The 21,098-nt window shown below is 43.0% G+C and overlaps 1 protein-coding gene, 1 long non-coding RNA gene and 1 other non-coding gene across 3 annotated transcripts; 2 read left to right on the top strand and 1 right to left on the bottom strand.

The window, feature by feature from the left end:
- Positions 1–10,619: 10,619 nt before the first annotated feature.
- On the bottom strand, positions 10,620–13,107 carry HSPA6 (heat shock protein family A (Hsp70) member 6). The gene has a single exon (XM_004479707.4). The coding sequence runs from the start codon at positions 12,897–12,899 to the stop codon at positions 10,968–10,970; it is 1,932 nt and encodes a 643-aa protein (XP_004479764.1). The 5' UTR covers positions 12,900–13,107; the 3' UTR covers positions 10,620–10,967.
- Positions 13,108–13,219: 112 nt separating this feature from the next.
- Positions 13,220–18,271, top strand: LOC101415294 (uncharacterized). The gene is made up of 3 exons (XR_189044.3): positions 13,220–13,671; positions 14,219–14,408; positions 17,401–18,271. It is a non-coding gene; the product is annotated as an uncharacterized lncRNA (long non-coding RNA).
- TRNAG-GCC (transfer RNA glycine (anticodon GCC)) lies at positions 13,708–13,778 on the top strand. Its single transcript has one exon. It is a non-coding gene; the product is annotated as a tRNA-Gly (tRNA).
- Positions 18,272–21,098: the final 2,827 nt, after the last annotated feature.

Here is a 21,098-nt window from a genome sequence, read left to right as displayed (position 1 = left end):
TCATGTAGTATTTGTCCTTCAATGCCTGGGTTGCTTCACTCAACATAAGATTCTCAAGATTCATCCATGTTATCACATGTGTTTGTACTGTATTTGTTCTTACAGCTGAGTAGTATTCCATTGTATGTATATACCACATTTTATTTATCCATTCATCTGTTGATTGGCATTTGGGTTGATTCCAACTTTTGGCAATAGTGAATAGTGCTGCTATGAATATTGGTGTGCATATATCAGTTTGTGTCCTTTTTTTCAGATCGTCTGGGTATATACCCAGCAGTGGAATTGCTGGGTCATATGGCAAATCTATAGCTAGTTTTTTGAGAAACCACCAAACTGTCCTCCAGATTGGCTGGATCCTTCTACATTCCCACCAGCAGTGCATAAGTGTTCCTATTCCTCCACATCCTCTCCAACAATTGTAGTCTTCTGATTTTTTGATAGCTGCCAGTCTTATGGGAGTAAGATGGTATCTCACTGTTGTTTCGATTTGCATTTCCCTAATAGCTAGGGATTTTGAGCATTTTTTCATGTGTTTTTTAGCCATTTGTATATCATCTTTGGAGAAGTGTCTGTTCAAATCTTTTCCCTATTTTTTAAATGGGCTGTTCGTCTTTTTATTTTCAAGATATAGGAGTTCTTTATATATGCAAGATATAAGTCTCCTATCAGATATATGGTTACCAAATATTTTCTCCCATTGTGTAGGCTCTCTTTTCACTTTCCTGACAAACTCCTTTGAGGTGCAGAAGACTTTAATTTTGAGAAAGTCCCATTTACTTATTTGTTCTTTTGCTGCTTGTGCTTTTGGTGTGAAGTTCATAAAGCTGTTTCCTATTACAAGTTCCTGTAGATGCTTCCCTACTTTGCTTTCCAAGGTCTTTATGGTCTTGGGTCTTATATTTAGGTCTTTGATCCATCTTGAGTTGATTTTTATATAAGGTGTAAGTTGGTAATCCTCTTTCATTCTTTTATATATGGATATCCAGTTCTCCAGGCACCATTTGTTGAAGAGGTCATTCTCTCCCAGTTGAGAGGGTATGGTGGCCTTGTCAAATACCATATGGCTGTATATATGAGGATCTATATCAGAATTCTCAATTCAGTTCCATTGGTCAATGCGTCTATCCTTGTGCCAATACCATGCTGCTTTTACTACTGTAGCTTTGTAATATGTTTTGAAGTCAGGTAGTGTGATTCCTACAATTTCATTTTTCTTTTTCAATATGTCTTTGGCTATTCGGGTCCTCTTTCCTTTCCAAATAAATTTCATAGTTTCTCTAGTTCATTAAAGAATGATGTGTTGATTTGTATTGGGATTGCATTGAATCTGTAGATCAGTTTTGGTAGGATAGACATCTTAATAATATATAGTCTTCCTATCCATGAACAGGGAATATTCTTCCATTTATTTAGGTCTTCTTTGATTTCCTTGAACAGTGTTGTGTAGTTTTCTGTGTAGAAGTCTTTTATTTCTTCAGTTAAATTTATTCCTAGGTATTTGATTTTTTTATTTACTATTGTGAATGGTATTTGATTCCTGATTTCCTCTTCAGATTGCTCATTATTGGTGTACAGAAATGCTACTGATTTTTGTGCATTTATCTTGTAACCTGAGACTTCACTGAACTCATTTATAATTTCTAGAAGCTTCGTTGTAGACTTCTCTGGGTTTTCTATGTATAGGATCACGTCACCTGCAAATAGTGAAATTTTTACTTCTTCCTTTCCAGTTTGGATGCCTTTTATGTCTGGTTCTTTCCTCAGTGCTCAAGCAAGTACTTCTAAGGCTATGTTAAATAGGAGGGGTGATAGAGGGCATCCCTGTCTTGTTCCTGATCTTAAGGGGAAAGATTTTAGGGTTTCACCATTGTAAATGATGTTAGCTGTGGGTTTTTCATATATACTCTTTCTCATGTTCAGAAAGTTTCCTTCTATTCTGATCTTTTGAAGTGTTTTTATCAAGAAAGGGTGCTGTATTTTGTCAAATGCTTTTTCTGCATCTATAGATATGATCATGTGTTTTTTTTTTCTTCAATCTGTTTATGTGGTATATTACATTAGTTGATTTTCTTATGTTGAACCATCCTTGCATACCAGGAATTAACCCCACTTGATCATGGTGTATAATTTGTTTAATGTGTTGTTGAATATGATTAGCAAGTATTTTGTTGAGGATTTTCGCATCTTGTGGTGTCATTGTTTGGCTTTGGTACTAGAGTAATGTTGGCATCATAGAATGAGTTAGGCAATGTTCCTTCTGTTTCAATTTTTTGGAAGAGTTTAAGCAAGATTCGTGTTAGTTCTTTCCAGAATGTTTTGTAGAATTCACCTGTGAAGCCATCTGACCCAGGGCTCTTTTTAGTTGGGAGGTTTTTAATGACTGATTCTATCTCTTTACTTGTGATTGGTTTGTTGAGATCGTCAACTTCTTCTTTTGTCAATGTAGGCTGCTTATGTGTTTCTAGGAATTTGTCCATTTCCTCTAAATTGTTGTTTTTGTTTGAATATAGTTTTTCAAAGTATCCTCTTATGATAGTCTTTATTTCTGTGGGATCAGTGGTGATATCTCCTTTCTCATTTCTTATATTGTGTATTTGCATCTTCTCTCATTTTTTCCTGGTTAAGGGCTTGTCAATTTTATTGATCTTCTCAAAGAACCAGCTCTTGGTTTCGTTTATCCTCTGTATCAAAAAAAGTTTTACAAATGTCACAACAAAGTTAAATAATGCCCTATGCAGAAGAAGGAAAATTTAGCTAGGAAAAACCCTAAGGCAGCAGTTTCCCCATTCCACTTTTTATTGATAAAGACAAAACTAGTTTTGCTTTGCTTTTTAGTGCTTAATCTGAGAGGAAATAGAAGAAATCAATAGTCTTAGGAGAGAATCTGCACCCATATTCTCAAGTGTAAGCTTTTTGGATAAGGCTTCAAATCTTGAAGAGGTGAGAAAAGTAAGTATGCATTCTATTACACATTTCAATAAACAGGCAAAAAACTCAAGTCATTAACACATTATTGTATACTTGAATATGCAACAAACTTCATACTGTAAATATTTTATCTTCATCATAATTTTAAGAATATTTTGTTCTAGAAACCACATATATATTATATTAGAGATTCTATGTGATTAACATTCTGAACTATTGTAACAATAAGAAGCCAGACGTCACCAAATCTACCTTGCAGAGAGCACTGAGGAGTGGCAGGAGAATGGATCACCTGTGTTTGCTTTATGCTCACTGCTTTTGCTGAGTCCAGCAGATGAAAAACAGTGGTCACTAGTTTGTGTCCAAATAGCTAGACAACTCTCACTGGCTCACCATCATTTATACAAGTTCTAACTCCTAAATATTCAAAGTGACCCTTCTCTTCTGGTCCCTTTTCCAAACCTTTATGTCACTAATTATCAATAAATTACTTTTAATCAGTGACATAGAAATAAATAAAAGTAATTAAATTACTTTTAACTAGTGATATCTTTAATTACTCAAACATGAGAATTGGAAATGTATGTATGTGCTTATTTGGAAGAGAACTACTAAATTTATTTTCCAGAAGAAAAAGCAGACCTGAAACATCACATTATTCTGGAACATGTTTTAAACATGTTGACATGTTCTGATCTTCTAAACTTCAGTGAAAGCTGCTTATACAAACTATTTAATGAATATCTGCCCCTATTAAACAAGACTTCACACTGTTCAACACATGTAATGTAATAGTAACAATACTCACTTACTACTATTTATTGAGTACTTACCATGTACCAGGCATAACATCTGCAGACTTCCATATAACACATCCATTGTTCCTCACAGCAACCACATAAGGTAGGCCTTATGTATTCCCTATTCCCATTTTCTAGACAAGAAAAATGAGGCTTAGTGACATAAAAAAATATACAGCTAGTAATTGTTCTGAGATGAGAACCCTGGTGTGTCTGACCCCAACTGCAGTAGTGCTTCACTACACTCTCTCTGCCTCACATAGATACCGGGATTCCCAATCTTTGGTCTCAGCCTCCCTTTGGGTCTCATCTCTCCCCACTCTTGCACCCCATGGGTTATGCTCAGTCATACCAAACTTCCTGCTGTTCTCCCACACACTATCTTTCTCTCTGTGCTTCTCAGTGCCGATATTGCTGGTCCTCAGACCATGACCTGATAAAGAAGGACCTAGGAGCTCGTTAGAAATGCAGATCTTAAACCCCACCTCAGAACTACTGAATCAGAATCTGCATTTTAACAAGATGCCCTGGTGATTCATCTGCATATTACTTTTGAGATCCATTGGTCTATTTAAACTAGAGGCATTTTTTTTCACTGTTCACACCTATATTTCAAGTTTGGAAATGCATATTTACAAGCAGCAATACAAAAGTATTAATGAAGAATGCATAATAACTGAAAACCATGAAAACATCCCTGCTACCAAGACATGTCTAAATACAAAACTGACTACCACATATGTTACTTCTGTGTAGTGAGAGAAGTTCATTTTCAAAACAGATCAAATTCAGTCTTTAGGTAAATGGTATAAATGACAGTCTTTTTTTTTTTTTTAATTTCTTAGTCATTTGGGATCCTTATGTATGCAAACCCTCAGAAAGGAGGGACAACAAAGGAACCAGGATTGTTTTATGGCATTCAGTTAAGCCAGAACTGGGAATTCCTCTGTGTCATCTACATCAGGAGCAGAAGCAGTTGACTTGTCAGTCCTGCTGCCACCATTAGGACGTCTACCATATCCACTTCCACCACATCCTCCCCTGTTACCATGTCCTGGGCAGCCAAGGTTTCCAAAACCGATCACCAGCTGAGATGTTAGATCATTTGCTGGCTTCTGGAAATGATGGTCCATCACCGAATCTTCAGAATGAGCCTCTTCACTCTTTGTCTTATGAAGAACAAATCCCTTTTCCCACTGCCTATCAGTACTCTAGGGGCATTTTGCACAGATTGATCCTTAACCTGGAGAACCCTTTCCCTTGCTCCCCATCAGGCCACATTATATGTATCATTCAAGCACTTACAATATGCCAGACACTGTGCTTAGAACTAAAGATATAAAGGTAAATATCATGTCTAAACTAAAGATGATGGTGGTATATCCATAAGAAAGACATATAAAAAACAGTTCTTAAAAAAAGTTAGTCCTAGTAACCAAGGAATCAAAGTTAAGGTCACCAGTGATAAGTTGATATCACAGCAACATGCACTCACCAATATGATGTCCTGAGAAGGGCATTTCACCTCAGTGATATCCTCCCCAAAATCTATAGCCCCAGTCTAACCATGGGAAAACATCAGACAAGCTGAATTTGAGGAACGTTCACTACATATCTGACCAGTACAGTCTGGCCATGAGCCTACAGAAAGGTCCTGGCCAGCCAAAGATCCTGCCAAAGTTTTAGGTCCTGCCAAAGCTTGATGGGCACTTAAAAATGAAGCAGGCCACTCCATCTAGCCAAATAGAAACAGTTTATCGGGAACTTACTGACCAGGAAGCTGGTCCTGGGCAGCCACAGTATGTTCAGAGGACTGTTCACTGCCACCTGGTCAGTTATAAGGTAAGAACAAGGAAGGTGCAGAACCAAGCGGGGATTTGCAAGATTGTGAACATGTCTTTTTGAAGTTACTGATACTTAGCAAGAATAGTTCTGTAATATAGTCTGTGCATAAATTCAAAATTATCTAATTCTGTGTCCAAGTGTGCCTAGTCTCTAGAAAAACAATTAACTGATATAGGCCCTACAGGCTTTGAATGTTCAGAAAAGATATAGACTGAATATGTATTCAAAGTTGCATCCAGACAGAATGTGGGTGAGATGTTAATTCAAGCTTACCTGGAATGTGGGGAATATGTTAATTCAAAACCTATCTGGTACTCAAACAAACACTTGACTAACAAAGAAAAATCATTTTCTTTCATAAAAGCACCATTTGACTCCCCATCCTTATAGCGTCTGTATAAAAAGGACCCAAAACTCTATTCAGGGTTCGGTTTTTAAACAGAAAGCTCTTGAGTCCCGCCAGCCATAAACAAATTCCTTTTTCCTTCCCAAAATTATTATGAGTCCTGGCCATTTCATACTCAAATATTTGAACCTCTCTCAACGTCTATAACAGCTCTAGAGGGAAACAGACTTTGGCCCAGTGGTTAGGGCGTCCGTCTACCACATGGGAGGCCCGCGGTTCAAGCCCCGGGCCTCCTTGACCCGTGTGGAGCTGGCCCGTGCGCAGTGCTGATGCCACTGCGCGCAAGGAGTGCCCTGCCACACAGGGGTGTCCCCCGCGTAGGGGAGCCCCACTCGCAAGGAGTGCACCCATAAGGAGAGCCGCCCAGCGCGAAGGAGGGAGCAGCCTGCCGAAGAATGGCGCCGTCCACACTTCCCATGCCGCTGAGGACAACAGAAGCGGACAAAGAAACAAGACCCAGCAAAAAGACACAGAAAACAGACAACCGGGGGGGGAGGGGAATTAAATAAATAAAAATAAATCTTTAAAAAAAAAAAAACAGTTCTAGTGCAGATAGCTATCGAATTGAGGATTGCATGTGTGCTTTATGATGCACTTATGGCATGTGGGTTGTGTGAGACATTGTATTATCTAGCAATGTATGGCTGCTCTCGTTTGTGTCCTCATAAGTACTTTTTAAAAAGTCATGGTCATGAAAAACAAGGAAAGACTGAGAAACTGATGTAGGCTATGGATGTGGGCACTGTTCATCTCTTCGTAAATAACCTGAGCTGTATATGTCCTGAGCTGTGCATTTGGGACAGTGAAAACTGCCGCTCTGCCCTTGGTAACCATGACAACAACTCCAGTCCCAGAGAAACAGTTTAGCAATGCAAGCTCTATAAACTTTGAATATTCAGGGAAAATGCAAACCAAATGTGCTAAAGGCTTACCTAGAATGAATGAAGTCCATGCTAAAAGCTTACCTAGGATGTAGAAGATATATGTTAATTCAAGCCTATTGAACACTGAAACAAAGAATGATTTGGCTCTTCCTCTGTATGAAAAGAACTCAAAAATCTTGTTTGGGGCTCCGATCTTGGAATGAGAAGCTCCAAGCCTGGCCGGTTGTAAATAAATCCTTTTTCCTTTCCAAAATTATTCCTGAGTTCTGGCCTTTCTATACGCAAATAATTGTACCTCTCCTGACTTCTACAACAAAACTGTCACAAATTATAGGAAACTGAGACATGATAACTAAAGGCAATGTGGCACCCTGGATTGGCTCCTAGAACAGAAAAATGACATTAGTGGAAAAAGCTAGTGAAATCTAAATAAGGTCTATAGTTTAATTAATATTTTATTTTGATAAATGTAGTATGGTTATATAAGACCTTAGTGAAGCAGGCTAGCAAGATAGGGAATCAGTAGATGGATATGGAACCTGGCAAGAAGTCCACATGGACATCAATAACCCCAAGATTCTGCCACTCAGAAGAAGACTTCCTCTAGAACCAGGAGTAGCCCCAGATATTCTCCTAAGGACTTTATCATTGGACACTCCTGGGAGATTGATGGGGGAAATTAGCAATCAAAACAGTAAATAGCTGGAACTCCTCACCTGCCATTAGCAAAGGGTGGGATAATTAAAAGTTGGAAAGCCAGGTGCAAAGCCTGAATGAGCTCCCTTTGCTCCCCACTCTCTTGCCTCTGGACCCCGGGCACCAGCTGCCTCTCCCTCGTTTGGATCACCATGCAAGTAAAACCTGGGCATTTATAACCTATAATGGGGAATTGTAGCCTGTAAATCAGCTCTCTTTATCGCTTTTTAGCCCCTTCCTCTCTACCTGGGACCGCTGATCTGTTATTTTCTCCCATTTCTCTTCCTTCCCTACCTAAATAAATTACTGGCCTAACTCACATGATGTGCTCTTGAAATTCATTTCTCCAGCTTAGTCAAAGAACCTAAATGAAATCCGGTACTGTTAGCATTAGGGGATGCTGAGCAAAGGATATACAAAAATTCTCTGTACTATCTCTACTGCCAATCTAAAATATTGTGAAATAAAAAGTTTTGTTTTTGTTTTTGTTTTTGTTTTTAATTAAAAGCAATGGCCTCTGAGGAGTAAGAATGAGGGTAGGGCAAGAAGTTGATATTTTTTCATTGGAAGGTTTGTAGTAAGATTTGACTTTAATAATGAGCATGTATTTTAATTTAATTTGTTCTAATTTGGGGGAGAGACTCAATGACATAGATATGGTTATTATAATTTTTTTTGAGGTACTATGCCAGGAATTGAACCCAGGAACTTGTATGTGGGGAGCCTGTGTAGTTCAGTGGTTGAGCACCAGCTCTATCTTAACTGAAAGTACAAAAAGTAAGGATTTTAAAATGACTATTGCACAGAAAACAGACCACTAAAAAAACTAAAGCAAAAGGATCAACAATAGTCATTCAAATAAGTGAATGAAGTGGTGATTTGTTTAAATCTCTGTATAGAAAAATTGATACTGCCCATATGGGAAGATCTGAGGTGTTTTCAAAATTAAGCATTGTAAAGTGTGTGTGTGTTTTAAAAAGGGGGTGTGACCTCCTATATATTTTAAAGTAACATTTTGTGTGATCTATGTATGTTTTAAAAATAAATAAAAAATGTATTTTATAAAATAGCCAGAAGCATCTTAAAAAAGAAAAGTGAACTCTCATCTCCAGACTTTAAATCATATTACCCAGCTATAGTGGAAAAACAGCATGGTAATGACATAAAGACAGACACATAGACTAATGGAACTGAATTGATGGTTCAGAAACAGACCTTCACATGTATGGTCAAGTGATTTTTGACTAGCCTGTCAAACCCACACAGCTTGTACAGAACAGTTCATTGAACAAATGGTGCTGAAAGAACTGAATATCCATAGCCAAAAGAAGGAAAGAGGACCCCTATCTCACACCTTATCCAAAAATTAACTCAAAATAAATAACCTAAAAATAAAAGCAAGAACCATAAAGCTTCAAGAAGAAATTGCAGGAAAATATCTTCAACACTTGGTAGTAGGTGGTGGATTCTTAAAGGAGATAAGAGGACTGAGATGGACTATTGATGTTTAATGCATGTATAAGTTTTAATTAACTTTACTGTAAAAGTGTGAAAAAGTACAGAGTGGATGGTAACACATAGTGAGTAACAGCTAGTTTATAAATGTGGATATGGCTGAAAATGGTAGTCTAGGTATATAAATGCCAATTGACAGAATGGTAGAGAATAATCTAGGAACTAAATAGCACAGTAAACCAAGAGGTGGATGAGAATTGTGTGTGATGGTACAAATGCAAGTGTCCTTTGTTAGCTAGAGCAAATGTACATCACTACAGCAGGGTGGTGGGAATGTGGAAAAGCATGGGAAAAATACAACTGGAGTGACCTATGGATTGTGGTTAGCACTAATAATATAATATTCTTGCATCTATGCAAAAGATGTACTGTGTTGATAATGGGGCAGTGGAAAATGTGTGCCAAATGTACACTATAGAAGTGGTAACAATGAGATGATATTATCTTATCTGAAGCAAATGTTCCACCACAGTGTGGTGTGTTGATGGAGGGGTGTTGTTTGGGAATTCTGCATATGTGCATGATTCTTTTATAAGTTTACAACTTCTGTCATAAAAATATATTTTAAAAATAATAATAGTGTTGGTTGGGGGAAAAATGCACCAAATGCAAAATAAAGACTCTAATTAGTAGTAAGATTTTGACAATATTCTTTCATAATTTGTAACTAATGTCTCACAACAATGCAAGGTGTTGGTAGAGGGTTGATGTATAGGACCCCTGTATGACGTTATGCATGTTTGCTTTGTAAGTTCACAATTTTTACTATACACTTACTGTTTATGTATGTTCATATATAAATGATGTAAAGATAATAACAACAGATTGGGTTGGGGGAAAATACTTTGGTTAGTAATAATATTTTGATAATGCTCTTTAATCATTAAAAATGCTTAACAACAATGCAAGACATCAGTGGTAGGGTGAGATACAAGAATCCTGTATGATGTTATATATGTTTGTTTTATAAATTCACAGCTATTACTATCAAAATATATATATATTTTTAAATGGGGGTGGTGGTGTAGGGATAGAAGGGAATAGTGCTGAAATACTAATAAATTACCTAAATCCTGTGAGTGTCATTATTCTTCTTGGGAAATACAAACAGGTTAGAGTTGTAAATGCTGGAAGTTGGGAAAACCTTCAGGAAAGATAAACTATAATACAGAGTTTGTACGTGACCCTCTCTTTTAGCTGCAGATACCTTGAACTTGAAGCCAGGCTGCATAGAACTTTGGCCAACCACAGGAAAAGAGGGCCATTAAAAATGTAAAATAAGTTTCTCTGTTCTCTGCTTTTCCATCTCTACCTCTTCCTGTATTTTAAGTCACAGTCCTCTCCTCTCCATCAGCTCTCACACTTCAGTACTGTTTCAATGTGCCTGCCTGAAACTTTTCCCCTTAGCCTGTTACCCTAGAAATCATGCACACACCTTCTGTATTTTCTTCACATTCCTCCTTGAGCATCCACCCCAATATAATCTGCTTCTGAAAGCTCAGCCCCTTCACATACTTGACTGGTAGGAACGAAAACTAAGAAGATGTTTCAGAATTTTATTTAGAACTATATTTTACATGACAAAATCTGTATATGCAAGTAACAAACATTCAATACATAGGCGAAAGTCATTTTTCAAAGGGTCACACAAATGCTAATTATAAATTTTTGACTCCTGCTTGTTTGAAGTGGGAGAAGAGAATTAAGGGGAGAGAAGTCAAAACACAGAGACCTTGATTATAAAATATACTGGGAAGAAAGCTCTCCATTTGGGAATAAGGTCCCCACCGCTCCCATTCCTGAGGTTACAGGGAAAGATCATAAAACACAGTTCAGAGGGCCCACAAGCCAAGCCCTGACAGTCACAGACAACTTGTCAGGAGAGGTGGTTCAATCTACCTCCTCAATGACAGGGCTGGTACTTGGGCCTCCCTGGCGGGCTTGAGCCCCACAACTGCTGCCCCCGGGGACACTAGGTCCCCCGTAGAGCCTGGAGAAGATGGGGTGACAGATTTGCTCCAGCTCCCTCTTCTGATGCTCATATTCCTCCTTCTCTGCCAACTGGTTCTGTTCCAGCCAGGCAAGAACTTCCTGGCACTTGTCTTGCACTCTGCGCCTGTCCTCTTCAGGAATCTTGTCCCTAAGGCCTTCCTCTTGCAAGGAGCCCTTCACACGGAAGACATGGGCCTCCAGGGAGTTTTTGGCAGTGACCCTGTCCCTCTGGGCCTCATCCTCAGCCTTGTACTGCTCAGCCTCACGCACCATCTTCTCCACCTCCTCCTTGCTCAGCCGGCCCTTGTCGTTGGTGATGGTTATCTTGTTAGCCTTGCCTGTGCTCTTGTCAGTGGCCGTCACATTCAGGATACCATTGGCATCGATGTCAAAGGTCACCTCAATCTGGGGGACACCACGTGGGGCAGGCGGGATGCCACTGAGCTCAAAGCGACCCAGCAGGTTGTTGTCCCTGGTCATGGCCCTCTCACCCTCATACACCTGGATAAGGACCCCAGGCTGGTTGTCAGAGTAGGTGGTGAAAGTCTGGGTCTTCCTGGTGGGGATGGTGGCATTTCTCTGGACCAATGTGGTCATCACCCCGCCTGCTGTCTCCAGCCCTAGGGACAGAGGAGCCACATCTAGCAGCAGGAGATCCTGCACTTTCTCACACTTGTCCCCCATCAGCACTGCCGCCTGCACAGCAGCCCCATAGGCCACGGCCTCGTCGGGATTGATGGTCTTGTTCAGCTCCCTGCCATTGAAGAAGTCTTGCAGCAGCTTCTGCACCTTGGGGATGCGGGTGGAACCGCCCACGAGGACGACGTCCTGGATCTGGGCCTTGTCCAGCTTGGCGTCCCGCAGGGCCTTCTCCACCGGCTCCAGGGTACTGCGAAAGAGGTCCGAGCACAGCTCCTCAAAGCGGGCTCGAGTGATGGACGTGTAGAAGTCCACGCCCTCGAACAGGGAATCGATTTCCAGGTTGGCCTGCGTGCTGGAGGACAGGGTGCGTTTGGCGCGCTCACAGGCAGTGCGTAGCCTGCGCAAGGCCCGCTTGCTCCCGCTCACATCCTTCCCATGCTTTCGCCGGAACTCTTCCACGAAGTGGTTCACTAGCCGGTTGTCGAAGTCTTCTCCACCCAGGTGGGTGTCTCCAGCCGTGGCCTTCACTTCAAAGACCCCGGCGTCGATCGTGAGGACCGACACGTCAAAGGTGCCCCCTCCCAGGTCAAAAATAAGGACGTTGCGCTCCCTGGCGCCGCGTCGGTCCAGCCCGTAGGCGATGGCGGCCGCCGTGGGCTCATTGATGATCCTCAGCACGTTGAGTCCCGCGATGGTGCCTGCGTCCTTGGTGGCCTGGCGCTGCGAGTCATTGAAGTAGGCGGGCACCGTGATCACCGCGTGTCTTACGGGCTGGCCCAGGTACGCCTCGGCCGTCTCCTTCATCTTGCTCAGCACCATGGACGAGATCTCCTCGGGGAAGAACGCCTTGTCCTCCCCACGGTAGGACACGCGCACCTTGGGCTTGCCGCCCTCGCTCACCACCTGGAAGGGCCAATGCTTCATGTCCGACTGCACGGTCGAGTCCGCGAACTTGCGCCCGATCAACCTCTTGGCATCGAACACGGTGTTGTGAGGGTTCAGGGCCGCCTGGCTCTTGGCCGCGTCGCCGACCAGCCGCTCCGTGTCGGTGAAGGCCACGTAGCTCGGCGTGGTTCGGTTGCCCTGGTCGTTGGCGAGGATCTCCACCCGGCCGTGCTGGAACACGCCCACGCACGAGTACGTGGTGCCCAGGTCGATGCCGATGGCCACTTCGCTCGGGGCGGTCATGGCTGTGGCTCCTCGCGTTCTCGGGGACGACTGGGATGCGAAGTCGGGGCGCGACGCTGCGGGCGTCGGTTCTGCTCAGCTGTCAGCGGCGCGTCTGCGGGGCGCGTTCTCCGCCAGTGGCTCTGGAGCGCGCTCAGGCGGTCCCGCTCTCGTCTTCGCTTCTCTCCAGCCGGCGCAGCTTGGATCTGCTCTGCTCTGCGCCGCTTCCACGGGGATTTTATCTCGATGCCCGGGACCCGCCTCCTCCCGCCCCCGCGAGCGCGAATCTTCCAGCGCCTTCTCCGCGAGCCGAGAGCCGCGGGTCCCCGCCCGCGCCGGCTGACTCACCGCGAGGTGGAGAAGGCGAATCGGGGCGCGGCGCGGGCTGGAGATCCCGCCCCACCCGCCTCTGACTCGGAGCTGCTGGAATTTGAGAAAGAAGGAGAAAGTTCCAGCTTCCTCTGGCTGGTTCTAAGGGCCGTCCGCGGCGGTTGTAGCCCAAGCCAGTTAATGCAGTAAATTCCCCGTGCAACAAATCCCTCTCCTTTAGTTGGAGCCTCCTGGCGCGTAGGGCCCGTGGTCGGCAGTAGAGCACCGGTCTGAGTCCAGCCGTTTGGGAAAACTGAAAGCATGTTACCAAGAGAAGAGTCTGGAGAGTTTAAATGGTTGTGGTGTGGTTTTTTTTTTCAGGTCTTAAGTATTTTTAATCTTGAAATATAAAGGCAGTGTTTTTGAGACCGTAATTCCAAAGGACAGCTTGATTCCCGTTGGGGAATGCTGCCATGGACAGAAGGTAAGGAATGGTGCTTCAGGGTTATTTCTGTCGTTGGCATTGGTGGTTCAGTGGTAGAATTCTCGCCTGCCACGCGGGAGGCCCGGGTTCGATTCCCGGCCAATGCATGGTGCTGTTACTTTTGAATCACGGATCCTTATTTTAATATAAGCTCTAGTCTGGTATTTATGACACTAAAATAAAACCAGCGAGTGGAAGACCTTGAATTCTTTCGATTTGATTTCTCCTCCTTTACCAAGGCACTTTTCTCAGAGGAATGGTATGTTAGATTGTGTCATCTGGCCTACGGATGGTGCTCTCTTGGCGAGGGAGAGAACGGAAGTATGAGAATGAGGAGGGTGGTCTCTTGTGGGAATGCCTTTCCTGTTATGAGATTTGTCCCTGACGCGCATCTCCGGGGAGCTCCGGTCCAAGGGGCCAGTTGGAAGGGCACAGTGTGCATTTTCCCCTTTGTGGCCTAAGGATATTCGGAGTCAGCACCCAGGGGTCAGGAGGAGGGTGAACTGCTGCAGGCCACACTGTTCAGATCAGTCCTTCCGCTTTGCAGATTGGGTCTTCGCTATGTCCCACTTTCTTTAGTCCAGAACATACTGTTTGGATTTCTACTGAAAACCAAAAGGAAGAGATACTTTGGAAAAGTGAGAGTGGAAATGGGGAAAGAGAAAAGGCCTCGTCTGTATTTCCTGTTGGGGAATCAAAGCACTTCTCGCACATGCCAGGAAAGGACGCTTACCACTGTAAGTACTTTACAAAGACGGTCCCAGGAAGTTTATGTGATCTTCTGTAATGTTATATTTTAGTAATGTATTAAGGGGATTTTTATCTGAAGTATTGTTATTTGCCTCACTCAAAAGAAACTGTTTTTTATGTAACATTTATGTAATCTACGTTTTAAAAAACAAAAAAAATTTTTTTTAATTTTTTAAAAAAGAGTCAGTAAAGAGCAAGACTGCCTAGAACTTTATAGAATGTTGCAAAAGCTTTAGTTTTCCCTCTGAGTGAAATGGGAGGTTATTGCATGGTTTTCAGCAAAAGAGTGACTGATATGGTATACTTTTTTTTTTCTTAATTTTTAAAAAAGATATTTAGACTACCTAAATGTTACATAAAAAATATAGGGATTTCCATATGCCCTGCTCCCCCACACCACCCATATTTACCCACATTAGCAACATCCTTTATTGGTGTGGTACATTCATTGCAATTGATGAACCCATTTTGGAGCATTGCCATTAAACATGGATTATATTTTACACTGTAGTTTACACTCTCTCCCACACAATTCTGTAGATTATGGCAAGATATGTAATTGTCTGTATCTGTTGCAATGTCATTCAGGACAATTCTCAAGTCCCGAAATGCCCCTGTATTACACCTGTTTTCCCTCTTCCATATCTCAGAACTTCCAGTGGCCACTGCCTCCACATTAATGATAAAAGTTCTTCCACTTCTAGAATCACAATAAGAGAATACCAGTAAGTCCACTCTAGTCCATAGTTTGTTCCCCAGTCCTGAGGATTCTGGGATGGTGGTACCCACTCCACCTCTGATTGAGAGGGGGCTTTGGTCCCATATGACTAGTGGATTCTCTTGGTTCCTTGATCTGGTGGTTGTCCATCATCACCTCCTATTTGTTGTCCTGGGTGAGTCCAATGAACTGGAGAGTAGGCGCTGCAACACCATTGAGGCTCAGGGTCCAACTGGCACATGGACAAGACAAAGATTCAAGTCTCTTGTACATACACCTACCAACTCCAGCACGAACTATAGGTTCAAATAGAAGAGAGAAGAGCCATGTGTAGGGAGCCACAACTGACTCCAGTTGTGTCACACTGGGGAGCACAAACCCCGAAGTAGGGCTCACTGGCAAGACACCAAACTCATGAGCTATCTGCCCTGACAATAGTGCCTGGGTGTCTCCAGGGCCCTCAGAAGTCCCACTGTTTGGGATAGTGTCTATTTGGCAGTCAATGAGATCCTGCTGAGACATGCATTAAGCATAACCTCTGGAATGATCTCCTGACTCACTTTGAAGTCTCTTAGTCATATAAACTCATTTATGACACATATTTTTAAGATTGTTCTGGCTGTTGTGGTGAGAAGAAACCATAGGGTGGCTAGGTTGAGTGCAGAGAGACCAGTTAGGAGTCACTTGCCTTAACTCAGGTGAGAGCGGTTGGTTGCATGAACCAGGGTAGTAGTGGTAGAACACTAAGGAGTCGTTAGATTGTTGGATATATTTTGAAGGTAGCAGCAGGATTTACTGGAATTTTGTGAATTTGAGGAGCCTCTGTCCAGGATCTGTGAAAACACATTTGCTGTGAGTCCTTCTAGGGCTGACTTGACCTTCAGGAACTCAGGAGTGAGAACATAGCCTTGGAGATCACAGATCTTTCCTTTCTCTGAAAGTTAAGGGTGGGTGGAGGCTCCTTAGCCAGGTTGTCAAGGGAGAACTTTGGGAGGAGGAAAGGTATAGCCTGAAGAGATGATGCTGCCACTGCTGTTATCCTGAAGGCCCTGGCTCTACTTGACCCTGGATTCCTTCAGTACCCTATTGAGCTTCGAAGATCCCTCTGCACAGAGAGATAACGGCATGTGACCACTGCAAACAGGAGTCATGTCACCAGATAGAAAATGATTTGGTAACAAAGGTGTAAAGAGTGGTGTGATGGATGGAATTGCCATACCTAGTGGAACAGGCTGAAGGATGAGAAAAACGATAGGTGTTACAGTGTAAATCCTGGAATAAACAGTGAGGTCCCCTAGTGTGGAGGCTTTGTGAAGTCACCCAAGCCAGGAGCTGAGAGCAGGCCAGAAAGTCTTCAGATCTCTTCATGTCTCTGCCCTCCCAGTTAAAGCACTAGATCAGTATTTCCAAAAGATGACCTTGGGCACATCTGTTCTGAGGAATACTAATAGAAGTTATAGAGGAAAAAGATTTTGTTGTTACAAAGGTTTGGGAAATGTTTTGTGAAACATAGTTTAAGAGTTTTCTTTACAATTGGGCTTCTTGAATCATTTTATGTGTTTTGTGAATATATAAGGAGGGGAACAGAGTGTGAAGCATGTTCCTCATTAATTTGACCACAGAACCCTACATTCTGAAAAGCCTCTCAAGGAGTTATATGACTGAGGTTTAGCCTTTGGGAAGTATCAACAATCTTCACCAACCATAAAGTCTGAGCCTGGAACTGGGAGGTGTTCACCAATCCACACTAGTCTGGCATTGGTAGCCCATAATGCCTCCTGAAAAGACATGATGAGGATTCTGCAATGCACAATTTCTCAAGGATGGGTAGAGGTTGGTTCTTTGCAGGCAGAGAGAAATTCACTGCGAACATAGTTTCTCTGAGCTAAGATTTGGGCCTGGTCTGAGAGAGTCAGTAGGATTTTGAGGAAAGCCTCAAAATCCTAGGAGATAGACGGACATGTGACAAAGTGGAGTGGTTTGAATGAAGTGAAAAGTACAAGGTAGTTATGTCTGGTAGATATATTTGGGGAAAGAAAGGGTGGCTTTTGCCCCTTGAATGATAAAACTCCAAGTGAATGACAGCCATCTCTACAATCCCTGAGGAATGATCTAGAACAAAACTCTACATCTGCACAGCAGTCAGATCAAGCTAGAACTTTCAGGGTTCCCATTCATGTCAAAGGGGCCCACGCAGGTGAGCAAAGGTACTGAAGTCCAAAAAAAGATTAGTAATATCCTCCTCTGCTCATCTTTCCCAGGCCTGAAGCTCCTTGAACAAAGAGGGTCATCTCCTCTGCATCCAATCCCTGGTTTCCACCATGGTCAAGGAAGGATAGTCACAGGCTGTGAGGAGAATCATTTCTGCCCTAACTCTGCTGTGCAATGGTAATCTCCACAGTGACTGAGGTTTGCTTACCAGCTTGTCTGCAATTGGAATTTGTATGGGAAAACTTGTTGGGTTTTTCATTCTGGAAGAATATGACCTTATACAGAGGCTTGTTGCCCCAGCCATGGCACTTCAGCACGATGGGCTCACTCTCCTGGAACACCTGGCGAGGGGTCTGGAGCAGCTGCCAATCAACAAGGGAAGAAAAAGCTCAAAGGCTGGATACCAGGACCCTTACAGCCTCATGCTTGGGGCTACCTTACTTAGAGCTTAAAAGAATGTTGGGAAGAGGAAATTGAAGATACTTCATGGCACATTGTCTTACAGGCAAATATGGTTATGGTGTTTTATCTGTGGGACCTCTGAAAGACAGAAGTTTTCAGAAGCTCCAAAGATGAAGAGCAGGACTGGGGGCAGCAGAAGGGCAGTAATTTTGAGGAATTAAAAGCCTTAGGCTGGTGTGAATGCATTTCAGTAACTGGAGAGGGTGTTGAGCAGGACCTGAAACCTTCAGTTTATTGTATATATAATATTTGTGATCTGGGGATTACTAACTGAAAGTTAAATTTTTTAATGAGTTGTGGGAAGTGAGAGTGGACAGTCATTAACTGTATTAGCAAATGCTTTACCCTGAATGGAATTTTCTATCCACATGAGAAATGAAAACATACAACCTTTTGAATACAGTATTCAATTGTGACTTTGAATAAAAGGAACATTAAAGAAAATTTTTAAACTTAAAATCACTTTTCCATTTTCAAATTCACTCCAAAACTATAGTAATCAAAACAGTGTAGTACTGATCCTGGTTCTGCCACTAACTTTTAGGTATTGGAGTCTCATAGGTTTAACTTCTTTGTATAGTAGAGGGATGTGAGTAGGTGGTGTGTCTCCAAGAACCCTTCAGATCTAAGTTTTTATTATCTGTATTTTTACATTTTCTCAAGAAAAGCCCAAAGTAGCATCAACTGTATCTGGGAAAGCAAAGTACAGAGAAGATGTGGGTAAAGCTGTAGGTGTCACTGGGCAGGCTTCTGAGGATGAATCAATATTTATTCCCCTTTCAATAGAATACCATCAACACAAAATTATTCCACCACTGGCATCTCTTTATTACAGAGACCTTAAATGGCCACAAAAGTCATTCCAGTGTTTAACAGAAATAAAAACACTGGATGCTCACATGTCACTACTTTCAGACTTTACTCGCCAAGGAGCACCATATAAATGTGCTCATACTTTCAGACATTGGAGGAGAGAAGGGAGAGAGTGTCTAGTGGCATTTTCTCTACAGAATCTATTAAACTGCACATTGTCAGATATTTACATAAAACTAAGTCCTCTAGTTAAAACTGGCTAATGAATTCTCACCTCATTCAGGAATGAAAGTCAAACTCAATGCAACAGCCTACCAGCCTGACACAATCTCACCTTTCTCACCCCCCTTCCCCACCTCCCCCAATACCTGTGACCTCATCCTTAAGATTTGCTTTGAACTCAGGTCAGAACGGCCTCCTTGCTCCTCATCCATGCCAGGCACACAGCCACCCTAGGGCCTTTGCAGGTCTGTTTGCCTCCATTCCTGGCCTTTATCGCACTGCCGTGAAAGTAAGACTTTTCATCCTTTAATGGAGTAAGGGTTTCCTTCTGCTTCTCTCACACCAGACAGCCTGTTTGTGACTTTGGGATATCCTTTCTCAGAACTGAGAAAAAACAATCATCAACATATGCTGCAGAATGTCTTAGGAATTTCCTCCCTCACCACATAGGCTGAGCCAAAGGGCTGGGTGAAAAGGGAAATGAGATGGCAAAAGCTACTTCAAAGGACTCACAGCCCTTTTCTGAAATCCTTTGCAATGTAAACAGATTTTATCTCTCCTTGTCCTCCAAGACTTTCCCTGGGTTGTCCTCCACTGACTGGAAAACATGGCCAGGTGCACAAAGTCGCTGAGACTTTCTGGCCTGCCTGGCCCCTGGGCTCCCTGCTTTCACTGTGGTTGGCCTGAAAACTGTAGCTGGGCTGGACCTGGGTCAGGATGGGACTCTCACTGGGGAACACTGGGTGGAGTGGTCCCCAGGGCTGTGGCCCGCCTGACACTTGAAAGCACTTAAAAAATGTTAATCCATGGGTCTTTTTTTTTTCCTTCTTTATTTTCTTTTAAATGTTACATTCAAAAAATATGAGGACCCCGTATACCCCCCACCTCACCTACCCCACCCCTCCCACATCAACAACCTCTTCCGTCATCGCGGCACATCCACTGCATCTGGCAAATACATTCTGGAGCACTGCTGCACCACATGGACAGTGGTCCACATTGTAGTCCACACCCTCCCCCAGTCCACCCAGTGGGTCACAGCAGGACACACAATGTCCAGCATCCGTTCCTGCAGCACCACCTAGGACAACCCCAAATCCTGAAAATGCCCCCACACCATATCTCTTCTTCCCTCTCCCTACCCTCAGCAGCCACCGTGGCCACCCTCTCCACATCACTATTACAATTTCTTCCCTTACTAATCACAGTAGTTCCCCAGCAGAACACCAGTAAGTCCACTCTAATTCATACTCTTTTCCTCCATCCTGTGGACCCTGGGATGGTTATGTCCAGTCCCCCTCTACATCAAGAGGGGGCTTAGATTCCACATGGATGATGGATGCAATTCTCCTGCTTGCAGCTGTAGGCACTCTAGGCTTCCTGGTGTGGTGGTTGAACCTTCTTCACCTCCCTGTCAGCTGGCCAGGGTAAGTCCAAGAAACCAGAGGGTAGGAGCTGCAAGTCTTGAGGCTCAGGGCCTGGCCGTCATGTGGACAGTCCGGAGATTCAGGTCTCTTGAGTATACACCAACCCAAATGCCAACCAAATGCCAAACGTAACAGAAGAGGCATATGTAGAAAGGTCATATCTGAGTCGAACTCCATCACACTCAGGAACACAAACTCCAAAGTAGGCCCAACTAACATGCCTGAACTCCAGAGCCATCTGCTATGACCATAGAACCTGTGGGTATCTGCAGCCCTCAGGAGAAGCAGCACCTGGGTTTCCATCTACCTTGGCTGTCTCTGGTACCCTGGTGAGATGTGCATAAGCATCACCCCTCTGATGACCCCCCGGACTCTTTTTTGGAGACACATAGCCATGTAAACTCACTTGTCCTTTCCATTTCCCCCTTTTATCCAAAGTAAAAAAAAAGTTTTTAACACCTGATATTACATGTAGGCTGAGATATTCTGCTGATCTGAGTTGACCCCTTTATTCAAGGTCTTTTTCTCATTCTGTCATCAGCTAATCCATGGTTCTTAATTTCACCACTGTCTTCTGGAGATCGGCAGAGGGGCAGAGTGCAGAAAGAAGTGTGAATAAATAATGGCGGAGGAACTCCCAAGGAGATTCCGGGGAGGTCAGGGGCCACAGAATACTGTTGTAGACCCAATTAAATATCTGTATACTTGCAACAGCCTCATTCCCTTGGGTCTTTTGGTCTTTGGTAGGGTTTCTGATCCATGTCCACTGCCTGATGAGCATAAAAGCCAGTCTATGACACCGGGGTTTCAAAGAGAGAAAGAAT

This window comes from Dasypus novemcinctus, chromosome 13 (genome assembly GCF_030445035.2).
Source record: "Dasypus novemcinctus isolate mDasNov1 chromosome 13, mDasNov1.1.hap2, whole genome shotgun sequence".
In the NCBI taxonomy this organism is placed as follows: domain Eukaryota; kingdom Metazoa; phylum Chordata; class Mammalia; order Cingulata; family Dasypodidae; genus Dasypus; species Dasypus novemcinctus.
Note: the sequence above shows the minus strand (reverse complement) of the source record. Positions and strands in the feature narration are given on the sequence as shown.